The following is a 13,520-nucleotide window of genomic DNA, read 5'->3' as shown; positions in this document are numbered from 1 at the left end:
TTTTACAAAAACAATTATGTTTGTTTATTTAGTGAAAATATTTTTTAGTAAGAATGACTTTTATTTCTGTCATCATTCTTTCAAGTATAGTTTTTTCTTTTTAATTGATTACTGCTTTTAATTTCTGGAAATATAAAATGTCATCAGTGACCACTGTGTCATTGCTACAATTAGACAATTCTCAAAACCAAGCCTGGAATTCTTGTAAAACGAAACATAAAACATTTTCCTGTATAGGGATTTGTAAATGTTGTACATGTTTTTGGCTGGGATAAGCTTTATCTTATTCCAAACGTGAAACATTTATGGGAATTTTTCTATGAAGGTTTCATTAAAATCATTGATAAACATGCTCCATTAAAAAATAGAAATTTTAAGGTCGTAAAAATACCTGGTTCACTCAAGAACTTTTAAAGTTACTTCATGAGTGTAATGTGGTGTGAGCCAAAACCAGAAAAACAGATCCTAGCTCAGATTGGAAATGCTTTATAGAGCTCTGCAATAAATGCATTGTGACAATAAAAAATGCAAAGGCTGCATATTTTATCTCAGAAAATGTGAACACTTCCTTAAAATTTTGGAAAACAATTCAGTTACTAAATGGATAAGATACTGATTCAGATCCCCCCCCTCACATAGATAATCAAAGATAATGAGAAATTTGACAAAAAGAATGAAATACATAGTATTTTTAATAAGTATTTTATTAATTCCTAAAATGTTATTAAAACTCTAAATGCTACCTTGTGAAATGCATCTGGTCTGATTTGGAGCTGTGAGAAGGATGTAACAAAACTGTTTTGGTGATGAAAGGTTTAGAGACTTTAAGAGGACACAATTTGGTGGAAAGACAATGTGGAAACAACTTAAGATGGTAGAACAAAAGGGAAACATGGGGACATCTCCACAAATGAGAAGCTACTTGTTTCCAATTAACTACACAGGCAGCTGTTACCACTGAGCAATCAGTCCCTTCTGCAGCAAAGATCATATAAAATCAGCTCTTGTTGTTTCTAGTCATGTGGAAGCTCCTGTTGCAATAAGGTACAGTGCTGGTATTGAGTATGCAGTGTAGTTTATTTATTGGTCTATTATGCATCTTATTATTTTTTTGTGATCCTGTAACAGGCTCTTGGGGAGGTTGAAACACCTTACTCTACAGCAAAATAAGGTAAGTGATGCTATAAAACAACTTTAAAAAAAGAGTGCTGTAATCCAGCGGTGTCTGCATTAAAGTCAGAAATTTTAAAAACAGTTCATGTGCAGTGATGCTTCATAGGAAGGGTGCATTATGGGTGTGGATTGGATGATGTGTACATATCATGACATTTATTTTTTTATTTTTTAAACGTGGTCTGCAGGTGGTTGTGGCTATTATGTCTCACTGGAAGCATCACTTGTGCACCTGTGGAGAAAGGCAAGAGGTTTACTAAACTTAAATGATTGACCAGTTAAAGTTAATGGGAGCTTAAGTGTATTGGCTAAGTCTTAGCTTCCATTAATTTCTCTTCTAGGGCTGGGACTGAACAGAGCTGAGACACCACAAACTCTTCCTTGGTATACATTCAGGGGAATGGGGAGTGACTCTGACAAAGCACTAGTAGTGGCTATGGAGTACAGAGCAGTCCTCCATATACCCTGTATGATGCTCCAGCAGCTGGTTCATTGGGATATACAGTGGGTCAGTATGGAGCTCCAGCAGTTGGCTTTGCAGTAGGTCAGTATGGGTCTCCGGGAGGAGGTTCGGACAGATATGCAGCGGGTCAGTATCAGACAGGACCTACAGTTTAACACTCAATCTGGCATCAACAATGATGAAAACGAGCCAGTTTTCAGTGACGTGTATGGTCTGGAGCCAGTCTACTCCATAAGTTCCCATTCACGCTACCACAAAGGAAGAGCGGCTTTCGCCCAAACCCGCTACACCGCCACAGAATCTCTTGGTTTGTCTGTGCCGCTATTCCCATACACCAGCTACATGTTTGCTCCTCACATTGTCTACTGAAGATCTGGGACTAGCTCTCTTGAATTGGGTTTCTCGAGCTAGTGATGGTTGATGGACTTGTCTTTACCTTGCAGGTGTTAATGTTGTGTCTCTGCTGCTTATGACTCAAAATTTGTCAATAAATGACTTTGGTTTGACTTGTTTAAGTCAATTCTGATGCCTTTTGCCATGTTTCCTGAGGCAATATTCCAGAAACTGGCAGTCTTGTCACTACATTATTATTATTATTATTATTATTATTATTATTATTTCTTTTTTTTCTTTAAAAACCTTAAATGTGAAAATGATCAAATGTCAAAATTTGAGCCATGCAATTTAAACTAGGACAAAATGGTCTTTACTGTCACCTTGAAGGCTTTATCATAGAGAGATATATAGATAGCTAGCTTACTGTGGACACAATTGCAGGGCACAGAGGTAAGGTTAAAGGATGTTTTAACAGTTTGACCCAAGCCTTGGGAATTACAGGCAGCTTTATGATGCTTGTGCAGCAGTACCAACTCCTTGGGGCTAAGGTAGCGGTGGGCAATTCCAGGCCCGAGGGTCCTGCAGGTTTTAGATCTCACCTTGGGTCAACACACCAGAATCGCATGATTAGTTCGTTACCAGGCCTCTGGAGAACTTCAGGACATGTTGAGGAGCTAATTTAGCCATTTAAATCAGCTGTGTTGGTTCAAAGACACATCTAAAACGTGCAGGGACACAGGCCCTCAAGGCCTGGAGTTGCCCATCCCTGGGCTAAGGGGACTACAGGAAGGTCATCTAGCTCATCTTGCAGCTGTTTGTCAAATGCAACTACTAATCTAGTTAAGAGTGGACTTCTGTAAACCAGTCCACCTCCAAGTGATAACAAAGAAAAAGCACAAAAAACCCTAATAGCTCTTTCTGAGTCTCACCTGAACTCAAAACATTCATTACAATGTTGTTCAGTAAAGATGGGCAGCTATTAGGTCTGTTGGATGCAAATTATGTGACATTACAGCCAAGGCTCAGCCATAAAGCCCCAAAACTTAACTGCTGAGAGCAAAAAGCGAGGAAAAAAAAGCATTAAATGTAATATTTTTCAATGCCATTTTTTTAATGCTAAAATTGAGTGTCACTGTTCTGGAATTATAAATACACATTTACAGATTCCTTTGAAAATTCAGAAATGTCTGTACAGATTTACCGATTTATTCAAAACATTTAAAAATTGATTACACACACACAAATCAAAATACACACATGCACAAAATGTTTTGCCACAATGATAGTCTTATACAACTGCTAGAAATAGAACTAATTGAACTTGCTGAACCCTGTACAGGGAGTGCAGAATTATTAGGCAAATGAGTATTTTGTCCACATCATCCTCTTCATGCATGTTGTCTTACTCCAAGCTGTATAGGCTCGAAAGCCTACTACCAATTAAGCATATTAGGTGATGTGCATCTCTGTAATGAGAAGGGGTGTGGTCTAATGACATCAACACCCTATATCAGGTGTGCATAATTATTAGGCAACATCCTTTCCTTTGGCAAAATGGGTCAAAAGAAGGACTTGACAGGCTCAGAAAAGTCAAAAATAGTGAGATATCTTGCAGAGGGATGCAGCAGTCTCAAAATTGCAAAGCTTCTGAAGCGTGATCATCGAACAATCAAGCGTTTCATTCAAAATAGTCAACAGGGTCGCAAGAAGCGTGTGGAAAAACCAAGGCGCAAAATAACTGCCCCTGAACTGAGAAAAGTCAAGCGTGCAGCTGCCAAGATGCCACTTGCCACCAGTTTGGCCATATTTCAGAGCTGCAACATCACTGGAGTGCCCAAAAGCACAAGGTGTGCAATACTCAGAGACATGGCCAAGGTAAGAAAGGCTGAAAGACGACCACCACTGAACAAGACACACAAGATGAAACGTCAAGACTGGGCCAAGAAATATCTCAAGACTGGTTTTTCTAAGGTTTTATGGACTGATGAAATGAGAGTGAGTCTTGATGGGCCAGATGGATGGGCCCGTGGCTGGATTGGTAAAGGGCAGAGAGCTCCAGTCCGACTCAGACGCCAGCAAGGTGGAGGTGGAGTACTGGTTTGGGCTGGTATCATCAAAGATGAGCTTGTGGGGCCTTTTCGGGTTGAGGATGGAGTCAAGCTCAACTCCCAGTCCTACTGCCAGTTTCTGGAAGACACCTTCTTCAAGCAGTGGTACAGGAAGAAGTCTGCATCCTTCAAGAAAAACATGATTTTCATGCAGGACAATGCTCCATCACACGCGTCCAAGTACTCCACAGCGTGGCTGGCAAGAAAGGGTATAAGAGAAGAAAAACTAATGACATGGCCACCTTGTTCACCTGATCTGAACCCCATTGAGAACCTGTGGTCCATCATCAAATGTGAGATTTACAAGGAGGGAAAACAGTACACCTCTCTGAACAGTGTCTGGGAGGCTGTGGTTGCTGCTGCACGCAATGTTGATGGTGAACAGATCAAAACACTGACAGAATCCATGGATGGCAGGCTTTTGAGTGTCCTTGCAAAGAAAGGTGGCTATATTGGTCGCTGATTTGTTTTTGTTTTGTTTTTGAATGTCAGAAATGTATATTTGTGAATGTGGAGATGTTATATTGGTGTCACTGGTAAAAATAAATAATTGAAATGGGTATATATTTGTTTTTTGTTAAGTTGCCTAATAATTATGCACAGTAATAGTCACCTGCACACACAGATATCCCCTTAAAATAAAAACAAAAAATAAAAACAAACTAAAAACTACTTCCAAAAACATTCAGCTTTGATATTAATGAGTTTTTTGGGTTCATTGAGAACATGGTTGTTGTTCAATAATAACATTATTCCTCAAAAATACAACTTGCCTAATAATTCTGCACTCCCTGTGTTCCCCAGGTAAGGGGAGAAAAGTGATGACAATTCAAAGAGCTCAGGCCTGACAGGGAATGTACAGTCTTTTTATTTTATTTTTTTTAATGAAAATGATTAGCCTATCACAATGAGATAATGCTTGCTTCACATGGTACTTATAAACGTGTTGATTTCCTAGCATTTTATTTTTGGCAACAAAGAATAAATTAAGTCTGACTCTGCTCCCCCCTCCTTATTTCATGATTTGGTTTAGTCCAAGTGGTGCTGATGCTGAGCATTAAAGTAAGGATGGCACCTTAAAAGTAAAGTCTGGGAGACAGTGGAAATTAAACTCATAGCAAGCTCCACATGAAAGAAACAGTTTGACATTTACTAGTATCAGTTAGCTTACTTCATTTCTAACAAAAAATGTGTTCTGTTAATATAGCCAACATGCAATTGGTGCAGACAGACCCTTTCTACATATGTACGCAAAATCAATTCTCTGACAATCCACTGCCAGGCCAAACAGATCAAACCCCTGGCTCAGGCTTAGTTATAGGTGAGCTCTTTTATGTCAAACACTGTGTCTAATTGCAGGAGGGCCTTTGGGAATTTAGATTAAAACCTTTTTGAGTTTAACTAGGTCTAAGGACAGAGACATATTTTAGTTGGCTATACTTTGTTTGAAAATTAATATACAAAGGATTATTAAAATTATAAAATTATATTTCCTAAATAATACTAAATATTATATTTACACATTTAAGGAGTAAAAAAAAAAACCCAACTTTTACTTTTTTATTTTGGTACAAGGTACCAATCAGTGTAAACGAAATGAATGAGTAAATAAATAAATAACATTACCATTAAAAAATAAAATGTAAAGAAAATGGCACATGTCTCAACAATCTTGAGCAAAATCAAAATCTAAGCAAAATATATATCCATGTTTGCAATGTGCTATAGTTTTAGTGCTGGAATGGTATCCAAAATTAAACGGTGGGGCCCAAGGTGATATTTGTTTTCACGGGTCCCCAAATCCCTGCAGGCACCCGTGCTGGTGACACAACCTCTCACCGATGCTGCCTGCATCTGCAGCTTCAACCAAGTACAAATCTCCAGTTTTGTAACTCATGTTCACGATTTCAATTCTGTCCAACCAGCAAACCGACACAACCTAACCTATAGCCATGCCCACAGAACAGGCCACGCCCCTGAGTGTCAGTTTTCGTTTGACAGTGAGTAAAGTTTGTTGGGAGTCGTTGAGTTGTCAGTGATTTTAACCTTTTTGCTTAATTTCGCCTGTTTTTTTCGGATTTTACTATAACGATGGAATAACAAATAAGAATGGTGGTGAATTCAGTCCACTGGTTTCGTAAATGTCTGCGGTTGCACGATAATCCTGCGCTGCAGGAGGCCCTGAATGGAGCGGACGCAGTGCGCTGTGTTTATATTCTAGACCCCTTTTTTGCTGGAGCTGCTAACGTGGGAATCAACCGATGGAGGTTTGTGACTTCATATTGTGACAGTTTGGGGTTGTTAAAGGCTAACTTAACCCAGTGAAATACAGGAAGAGCATTTACTAGGTCAATATTTACACGATCCATTACTCTTGGGCCTCTGCTCCACGTCATTTAGCTAATGCTAGCATAGAATGCAACCCGATTAATGCTAAGCGCCATTGAAGAAATACATAACTTTAACTTATCGTCGCATATCAGCCAAGTATGTCCACTTAAAAGGCGAAGTGTTTAACGTAAATTAAATACTGTACATTCTTGTTCGGCTTACACTCAAAATTACATTTAAAAAACATTGGAGATAATTCTTGATGGTGTCTGAAAGGCTTCTGCTAAACAAGTTAACTTACAACAGTTTGGTACAGAAACTATGGAGACAACGATGTCCATTTAACATGAGTAAAAGAAAGGTTCGCATGAAATGGCAAAGCCCGTTAATCAAGCAAGCGGAGAGAGGTGCACTATGGGAGTTGATGTCAATTTCGATTTGCTTAGTGAGTAGCTATGCGAAAATTATTACAAAATAATTCATTGTCACGCCTGCCAAGGAAACATAGAGGTTGCTATAGTAAATTAATTGATAATGACGCTCCAACACGACATAGCTGGAATAACTGCATAAACGTCAACACTCCACCACGTTTCAGAAGAGAACGCTGCACTTTCTGTTTACTACAGGTATACTACAGGCAATATATAAACACATTTATCCAAAATTCCTCAAATGTCAGTGCTTCTCAAGCGCAACGGTTTGATACGTTATGTTAAAATTTATACCACTATAAAGTGTATTTTAAAATTCTATATATTTAATAATATTAAGGTTGTTGCATATTCATCAATTTAATTTTTTCTAGTTATAATATACTAGTGGCTTGGATATGGGTATTTGGTAATACAAAGTACTGTGTTCACTCAATAGTAGTGCTGGAGCTATGGATTATGTTTAGTAATCTGTCTATTGTATCACTTATTACTTGGTTACTTGAGTATTTGATAAATATTAAAAGGTAAAAGACAAAAAATCCCACAGGTCTTTTAAAAAGAACTGCTCATTGGATTGGAATATAGAATTTATAAGGTATTTAAGTTCAACTGCATAAATTTCTTGTATTCAAAAAGTAAAACAATCTCAGGTACAGTCAAAGGTCAGTCAAATAAAATAAGGTACACACGCAATCTAGATCAAGGTATAAATTAAATTTGGCTTTATTAGGCTTTCTTACATTAATAGAAGGCAAAAATCATTCTGACATTATTATATCACCTGGATGAGCTAGATTTTGTCTGTTCATATGTATGTGGTTTTTGTGTGTGTGTGTGTGTGTGTGTGTGTGTGTGTGTGTGTGTGTGTGTGTTTAAGTCAATTAGTGTATATTTTGTGTCTGTGTGTGTGTGTGTGTTTAAGTCAATTAGTGTATATTTTGTGTCTGTAAGCCTTTAAAGGAGTATGTTGTGGCTGCAATAAACAAAAGCAACAAAATCAGCATTTAGAAGTTTGCCTCTTGTGTTGATGCAAAAATTTGTGCTGCTGAAAACAGCAAGTTATAATGCTGTACATGTTAATATGTAATTATTAAGAATTATCAATACTTACAACTAATTTCCCAGTCTACTAAAAAAAAAGTTTAGAGGAAAAAAAATTGAATAACCGACTTGTCTAAAACTAAGAAACACTCAGATATTACGTTAAATTTGAGAACTGTTTAATGAACAGTGTCAAAACCAACAACAAAGATATTTGAACCCATTAATCCCATTCTTCAGTAATGAATCATGCAGCACCTCGCATCGTTTAGAGCAGGTCCCCTACTGATCGGCGGGTTAGTGGTTCAAACCTAGGCTCCTCCGGTCTGCATGCCAAGTATCCTTGGGCAAGATACTAACCCCAAGTTGCTCTCCGATGCATCCATCGGAATCTGAATGTGTATGAATGAAGTTTGGAAGTACTAAGTATAGAAAGAAAGTGCTTTTGTGAATGGGTGTGATTGGGTGAATGGGGCATGTTGTAGAAAAGTAGTTTGAAAAGAATCAGTCCATTAACCATTTACCATCCCACACACTGCGAATGCAACATTAACCCCCGGCCTCCCAACCGGAAAATCTTCTACCCGGCACGCTGTGCTGAGCATGTCTGTTTATATACTACCAGATAGGGAAAAATATGGCGACAGCAGGAGTTTCAGATAAGTGAGAGAATGACACTTGCTGTCGTTTGGATTTCACTAGGAGGATGTTGAACAAAATGTGATAATTACCAAAACATGCCTTAAAGACCATTGCTGCAAAAAGTAGCAGTAACACTAATTTATCCAACAAGCTGAAAAGTCATCCACTGCAAAATGAAGCCTGTTTTAAACGCGGCATTTCAGCGTCTTCCCACACAGCAAAGAAAACGTTAAATAAACCAGCTCTGATATCTGCCACTGTTGTTTCTGAATCTTTCTGTAATTTGAGGTCAGCATATTTTTATTTTATGGTTTTTACATGTTATAAGCACAAGAGTACCTTTTTAAGGTCATTTAATTTTTATCTTGTGTATTTTTGCTTGATGTAGTTTTTCTTTTTGTTGTTGTTATGATATTTTGTTTGGTAAAGGTTTAGTGTTGACCACTGAAAGAGACTTTCTGTAGCAGTATTGTCATTTGTGAAAAACATCTGTGTGCAAATATTGAATGGTCGATTTGAATGAGTATACCAGTGCAATTTTAGGCACTATATGATTGGGAAAAAACCCAACTTTTTTTAGGATGCTATTGAAACGTATCGCGATATGTATAATTATATAGCCCACAAAAAATTGCAAAATTAGATTTTCCTCATATCACCCAGCCCTAACTCCAAACAGACAAGAAGAAAAACACTTAAAATAAACTGATCTTAATTATGATATTTAAAAAAAATCTCTTACTATAAAAGATGTTCACGTTTTAATATAATATGACAAATTAACATCCAAAAAACTAAAAAGCTGCGACTGAAATGTGTGGCACATTGTGCTGTGGATTATGAATGATCCACACTGTTCAAAGCTGATTGACAGCTACTTTAACAAAAGTTAAAACCTAAAATAATTGAACAATTGGGGGAAACCTCGAGCCTTTCCCTGCCCAGCCAATAGTAAGTAATCTCTCCGGTGTGTCCTGGGTCTACATCAGGACCTCCTCTCAGTAGGACATTATCAGCTGCAACTCCTTAGCTGGCTCATTTCAATGTGGAGGAGTAGCGCCTCTACTCTCAGCCCCTCCCATGTGACTAAACCCCCGGCCTATCGTCCACCTTGAACTTAAATGTCTCTAGGGCCAGATATCAGTACGTCCCACTGCAGCGGCACATGGTCTGAGCACAGGGTGAACGGGCGTCTCAGGAGGTAATAAAAAAAGGGAGTCTACCACTCACTGGATTACCAGACACTTTCTCTCCACTGTACTGTATCTGACCTCTCTCAGACAGTCTCCGGCTGATGTAGTAAATGGGGCAACCAAGTCCCCTTACCTGCTGGGACAAAACGGTCGGAGTAGCCTACTACGCACAGTTTCTGTTGCCTGAACAGATAAGCAGCTACAGCTGTGGTTTGTATATTTTAGGCTTACTGTAGATTTCCTTGCTGTAAAACAAACAGTGCTGGATTGAAGCTGCAGCATCACATGATGATGACTGAGCATTAAAGATTTTAAGTAAAGCATTGACCCAAAAAAATTGCTCAGGGTTTTTTGTCATGTTATTTAATTTCAAATTCAAATTGAATGAATAGTTGCAGCCCGACTGAATAAGCTGCATTCCTCACTCTGAAAAAGAGACTGGAAATCTTTCTTTTATGTTTAAGAAAAACATTGCTTTCTTGACTTTGTAAATAAAGACCACAATCACAAGAGACAACCTTCACTCTCTACCTGCACAATGAGCCTCGGCCACCTTTTTTACTGGTTCATCGCTGTTCTTTCCTTGGACCCCCTTTTCATAGATACGAACCATAGGTGCTGATCACTGCAAACTGGAAACACCCCACAAGGGAGTTTATGTTCATGTTTATGTCTGTGCAGGTTTCTCTTGGAAGCTCTGGAGGACCTGGACAGCAGTCTCAAGAAGCTCAATTCCAGGCTTTTTGTAGTCAGAGGCCAGCCTACAGATGTGTTCCCCAGGCTTTTCAAGGTCTGTATTCCTGTCAGTTGCTTCTCCTCTGTTATTCCTCATCTGCAAAGAATGTTCAGATAGTACAGATGCAGAATTTGCATGTGGGATATATTTATTTTTACATTTTTCTCACTGAAATTGCTGTTCTAATATTTTTCTGCATCTAAAACTAGATTAAAGATCTAGAACTGAACAAGTTCACATTCATACGTCTATCATTTGCATACAAAAACCAAACCTTTTCTCTATGTTTTCAATGCTTTTAGCTAATGCATTACAATCAATTTAGCTCTCTGTTAACCATTTATCTAGTTATAAGGTAACATTTTATGCTACCTTATAACAAACCAATTCTCTGGCCCATTGTTTCTTTTAAGCCTGCCATGTGTTTCGCTGCTATCATCTGCTACCATCAGTGTGAACAGGAAACACAACAGATGAAGTGGCTGTCAAATACATTTCATTTTCTTTACTTCTTATTTCTGTTCAAACTGACCCATTTGGAACAATCCAGTTTGGCATTGTAAACCGAAGCTTGAATGCACAACTTGAATACAACAGTTTGACTTGGTGGTCTGGGTTATAAGTAGGCACATGGTAGATCTATACAAGACTTACAAACTGTTAAAGCCAAAGATTTAATTAGTTCTTTGATCATTGTTACTATTTAACATCCTTTTTTCGAATTCTTTTATTCTTTGCTGCAGGAGTGGAACGTGACCAGGCTGACCTTTGAATATGACCCAGAGCCTTATGGGAAAGAGAGGGATGGCGCAATCATTAAGTTGGCCCAAGAATTTGGAGTGGAGACCATTGTCAGAAACTCTCATACCCTCTACAACCTAGATAGGTTTGTGTTTTCCACACAATTAGTCGATTTCTAGTGGTATTCCCACCACAAACGCAGGTATTATGCAACTCCATTTAGTCCTTCCTGTATCAGCAGTCCATTCTTGTATAACGACAGGAGCTCTTTATTGACAAGTGTTTGAGAAGTAATTTTAAAAAGTAATTCTTTTACCTTAACAAAAGGTAATGAATAAGTCTTCATAGTCTGCTGCAACCAGTATTTGATAGCAAGCTTATGGACTTAGGTATCATTTTCCTTTTGTTTGTTTGTTGTTTTAACTTGTTAATCCAATTCTCAGTTACGTATAGTCAAGCCCATTTGGAAAATGACAATTTTGACCTCATACAACAACAACAACAGTGGCTTTAAAATTAAGCAGTTGTGAATTAAAGTGTCGACCTGCACCTTTAATACTGAAACTGATGACTGGGTTTCCTGCCTTGAGGTGATGGCCTAGATTTAGCTTCTGCTGTCTTTGGTTGATACTTGAATACCTTCCTCAGTTTTGTATTCAGGAAGTGAATCACATGCTCAGTCAAACTGAACTCAAGTGACTGACTAATCCTATAACAAATATGTGAAATTAATCAGCTAGCTGATTAAACACAGATGCTCTTGCAAACTTACATCTTAAGAACAGTTCATTAATAGTTTTGTTTATTAACTGTTGTAACATTACTCAGTGTTTTCCTTGGTTAATATCACCGTGTGGTTCACCTGGAAAATAATTTCTTGATGGCTTTTTGGTACCAACATCTGGCAACTCACTTAATACAGTCTGTCCCTAATCATTAAAAAATGTGGTAATGTCAGTGTTACATCAGGGCGCACCAATTGACCATTGCTTTTAATCACTTGTTCAAAGGCTGAGCATAGAGTGTTGTCACGCCGTGTGGAGCCCCTTTACATATTGCCGGCACACTGTATTTCCCAGACTTCTCTCCCAGAGAGGCCACTGGTAAACTGATACAGATATGTTGCTGTGTGTTACTCAAATTTTCTTCCTTTTCTGTTTTGCTACAGGATAATAGAGATGAACAACAACAGTCCTCCTCTGACGTTTAAGCGTTTTCAGACTATTGTGAGCAGACTGGAGTTGCCTAGGAGACCTCTGCCTCCCATCACTCAGCAACAAATGGACAAATGTCACACCAAAATAGAAGACAACCATGACCAGCTATACAGTATCCCTTCTTTAGAAGAATTAGGTATGCATAATTTATGTTTTCACGTAAAGTTTTTCTATAACATTTATGTTTTTAATCTGATTTTAAGAAAAATAATTAATGGTTTGCAAACTACACAACTCTACTTTCCTTATTTATTGAATCTAAAGTTAACACATTGATCTGTATTTGAACTTATTTTGACGTGCCCAGGTTTCAGGACAGATGGTTTACCTCTGGCTGTGTGGCATGGAGGAGAGTCTCAGGCATTGGACCGACTCGGTAAACATCTGGACAAAAAGGTAAAGCTAAAGTCAAAGTGCTTTAATTGGTCTAATCCAGAATCCAGGAGTTTATTTTGAATGCTAAGTTGCATTGGCTGATTTTTTTTGTTTGTTTGTTTGCTTACTTTTGTCCTCCTTGTTCTTAAACTTTCAGTAAATGCCCACAGAATAGGGATAAATTAGTAATTTGACAGTGTTGCCTCCTTGCTCTGCTATCCATACTTACCTGGTAATCTCTGGATGTAATGCAAGTTTTTCCGTGTACGATGGTTAAAATGGTTTTATCGTAACAATCGAGTATACAAGATGGCTGCTGTGTTTGCTTCGGATTACTCCTCACCCCTGTTGCTTGTCACGTGCTCCATAATGTTGTGCTGTGGACATTTATGTGCTTTCTGTGTAGAGGAGTGTTTTTGTTTTCTGTTCTCATGCTGTCCTCCCAGGAGCCCAGCATGAGTAGAGGTCTCTTTTTTCCCTCTTGGACTTTCCCATTGTAGTGTACATTTCAGTGTTTTTCCATAATACTACCGATCTCCGACCTGTCTCCCCATGTGATGTCTGTGTTGTGTATGTAAGGTCGGGGGGGGGGGCCCATTTCGCTGCAGGGCAACTTGCATGTGACAAATAAAGGCTTTCTTGACTTGACTTGACTAGACTAGATAATCCAGCATATTGTTAATGGCTGCAGTTTGCCAAAGTGTAAATAATACGCTAGATTGAGGCG

At 38.3% G+C, this 13,520-nt stretch overlaps 1 protein-coding gene and 1 long non-coding RNA gene across 3 annotated transcripts in view; both read left to right on the top strand.

Moving 5' to 3' along the window:
* The first annotated feature begins 1,002 nt into the window (after nucleotides 1-1,002).
* LOC102193044 (uncharacterized) lies at nucleotides 1,003-2,162 on the top strand. Its single transcript, XR_001290554.1, has 4 exons — nucleotides 1,003-1,044; nucleotides 1,129-1,171; nucleotides 1,362-1,424; nucleotides 1,515-2,162. It is a non-coding gene; the product is annotated as an uncharacterized LOC102193044 (long non-coding RNA).
* Nucleotides 2,163-6,035: 3,873 nt separating this feature from the next.
* LOC102192546 (cryptochrome-2-like) overlaps nucleotides 6,036-13,520 on the top strand; it is a 17,805-nt gene continuing 10,320 nt past the window's right edge. For both annotated transcript variants that reach the window (XM_005747883.2, XM_005747884.2), the window contains exons 1-5: nucleotides 6,036-6,347; nucleotides 10,406-10,514; nucleotides 11,204-11,346; nucleotides 12,370-12,554; nucleotides 12,726-12,814. In XM_005747883.2, coding sequence (XP_005747940.1) covers nucleotides 6,190-6,347; nucleotides 10,406-10,514; nucleotides 11,204-11,346; nucleotides 12,370-12,554; nucleotides 12,726-12,814 — 684 coding nt within the window. In that variant the 5' untranslated portion in view covers nucleotides 6,036-6,189. The remainder of the gene's footprint in view (nucleotides 6,348-10,405; nucleotides 10,515-11,203; nucleotides 11,347-12,369; nucleotides 12,555-12,725; nucleotides 12,815-13,520) is intronic.

The sequence above is a fragment of the Pundamilia nyererei genome, unplaced genomic scaffold (assembly GCF_000239375.1).
Source record: "Pundamilia nyererei isolate P.nyererei 1_Seehausen unplaced genomic scaffold, PunNye1.0 scaffold00208, whole genome shotgun sequence".
Lineage (NCBI taxonomy): Eukaryota > Metazoa > Chordata > Actinopteri > Cichliformes > Cichlidae > Pundamilia > Pundamilia nyererei.
The sequence above is the reverse complement of the archived record's forward strand: the minus strand, read 5'-3'. Positions and strand labels throughout refer to the sequence as shown.